This window comes from Hevea brasiliensis, chromosome 6 (assembly GCF_030052815.1).
Source record: "Hevea brasiliensis isolate MT/VB/25A 57/8 chromosome 6, ASM3005281v1, whole genome shotgun sequence".
NCBI classification, from domain to species: Eukaryota; Viridiplantae; Streptophyta; class Magnoliopsida; order Malpighiales; family Euphorbiaceae; genus Hevea; species Hevea brasiliensis.
Window position 1 is genome coordinate 22955930 of NC_079498.1, and position 2463 is coordinate 22958392.

The 2463-nt window shown below is 31.6% G+C and overlaps 1 protein-coding gene across 1 annotated transcript; it reads left to right on the top strand.

The window, feature by feature from the left end:
- The first annotated feature begins 365 nt into the window (after positions 1-365).
- On the top strand, positions 366-1496 carry LOC110652110 (endochitinase EP3-like). The gene is made up of 2 exons (XM_021807622.2): positions 366-742; positions 838-1496. The coding sequence occupies exons 1-2, from the start codon at positions 388-390 to the stop codon at positions 1245-1247; spliced, it is 765 nt and encodes a 254-aa protein (XP_021663314.2). The 5' UTR covers positions 366-387; the 3' UTR covers positions 1248-1496.
- Positions 1497-2463: the final 967 nt, after the last annotated feature.

The window sequence follows — 2463 nt, forward strand, 5'->3', positions numbered from 1 at the left end:
TTTTTTTATTTGTATTTATTGTCTCCAACCTGCCAGGTGTCCAGGAATATCTTGGAATGATGTGGATGTGTATCTTCTTGTCTCCGCGTATAGGGTTTGCTTTTTTTCCACTAAATTTTTTATATAAAAAAAAAATTCTGACTGCCCATCAAAACAGAAACTGAAAAAATTTAATAGAGTTATTAGATATTATCAATTAGCTAGACTATAGAGACTTCTCATAATTTGTTTGGACTATATTATACCAAACTATTTAGACTATAGAGACTCCCAGTTAACACGTCAAATGGAAGCCCCTTTCCATCTTGAATTGCAATTCTAGCAATTAAGCAGCCTTAAAGCTTCTGTGAACTCTATAAATACCACCTCTAATTCTCATTTGCAAGCATGCCACTCATCACTTTTTCGCTTACTCTATTTAGGCCAATCTCTCTCAAAATGTTAACCCACAACAGCATGATGAACCTTCTGTTTACCATCGCCCTGGCAATAGTTCTTGCAGGAGCCCTCCCCAAAAATGTGATGGGCCAAGGTGTCTCGGTGCCAGGCCTTGTGACACCAGCTTTCTTTAATGGCATAATCAATCAAGCTCCTGCAGGTTGTGCTGGAAAGAACTTCTACTCAAGGGATGCTTTTCTTAAAGCTCTCAATTCATATCCTCAATTTGGAAAATTAGGTTCCGCTGATGATTCTAAACGGGAAGTTGCTGCCTTTTTTGCTCATACCACCCATGAGACTGGATGTAAGTGCATGTCTTTTCTAATTTCTTTTCTTGTTTTTCAGGAACTTTATATATGCTGATGTGTTTTCTGCTTCTTGTTTTCTTTTTCATGTCAGATTTCTGCAACAAAGAGGAGCAAAATGTTCCTGCTACTGAGAACTACTGCGATACAAAGTTCACAGATTATCCATGTACCCCAGGCAAGAGATACTTTGGGCGTGGTCCACTTCAACTAACATGGAACTACAACTACGGAGCAGCTGGTAAAAGCATCGGCTTTAATGGGCTGAACAATCCTGAAATTGTGGCCACAGATCCTGTCATATCATTCAAGACTGCCTTATGGTATTGGATGCAAAATGTCCGCCCTTCTGTGACCCAAGGATTTGGAGCTACAATTAAAGCCATTAATGGTGCTGTTGAATGCAATGGAAAAGAACCTGCCAAAGTTCAAGCTAGAATTAATCTCTACACTAAATATTGTGGCCAATTTGGTGTTTCTCCAGGGGGTAATCTCCAATGCTGAGATACTTTTGTATTGAAGAAGTCAGAATAATAAATGCACGTACGCCAATCCTGCTAGCTTAGTTGATATCCTTATTTAGGAGAAGGTCGAGTTTGAGTTTTCTTATTGGTCAATAGTCATGTCCTGTATTGACTGAATTATTATGTGAGGTGGGATTGTAAAAGAGGATGAGTATCCTCCCATTGTATGTGAGCTTGCTGCGCGCAGATAAATAATAGAAATATATAATAATTGCATCATTTTCTCTAATTAATTTCCCTTTCATCTTTTATTTTTCATTTTTTTGAAGGGTTTTATTTTCATTTTTAAGAAGTAATAAATGATCATCCAAGGGTTAGCTAAGTAAGTAAGCATGTGTATTCTTCACTTGATTATATTAGAATTTAACTCTTAGACTAGCACCCAATGACAAATCCATGGGATTGACAGGGACCACTGTTCTCCCCTAGTATTTTAATTTTTAGTGGCGAGTAGATTGAATGTAAGCATACTTTTAATATTTTTTTCTAAAAAAATATTTCAATAAAAGTGTGAAATAATTATATTTATTTATTCACTCAATTAAAAAAAATAATTTATATTCCTAAAAAAAATTAAAAAGTTATTTTTATTGATTCAACTAAAATAAAAAAAATTAATGACTTATTTTTTAAAATTATTTTAAATAAGAAAAAAATAAATTAAAAAATTAAAATTATAAATAAAATACATTAAAAGTTAAAAAAAAAAACATGATCAATTTATGTAGCTTTTTTTTCTTTTAATTTCTTTTTGTCTATCAGAGTAGCTGATTAATTATTTTCAATATTGAATTATAATTCCTGACAGAAAGTTCAGCTCAGAATTGCTTGTAATAGCGGACAAAATAAATGAAGTAAATTTGAAACTCTGTTCACTGTATATTATAAATTTTCAATGCATATATAGCTCTGTTAGGCCTTATTAATTATTTTTTTAATTATTTCATATATATTGTTAGGCCTAGTATAAATTGATCCTTGGATTATATGGTAGGTTCACTAATTTATTTGGAGTGCATTTATTTTAAGTTTAAACTCATATAAAAATGAACATAATAATTATTAAATTAAATATTTGCATTGATATATATATAAAATTAATTAAAATGTGTATAAAAAATACATAAATTTAAATATAAATATTTAATTCAATAATTATTGTGTTCATTCTCAGATGAGTTGGAGTAAAACACACA

Excerpts from the sequence above, each read along its gene's own strand:
- LOC110652110 (XM_021807622.2), top strand. The coding sequence starts at position 388 with ATGCCACTCATCACTTTTTCGCTTACTCTATTTAGGCCAATCTCTCTC. Across the intron at positions 743-837 it reads TACCACCCATGAGACTGGAT|ATTTCTGCAACAAAGAGGAG; the intron begins GTAAGTGCATGT and ends TTTTCATGTCAG.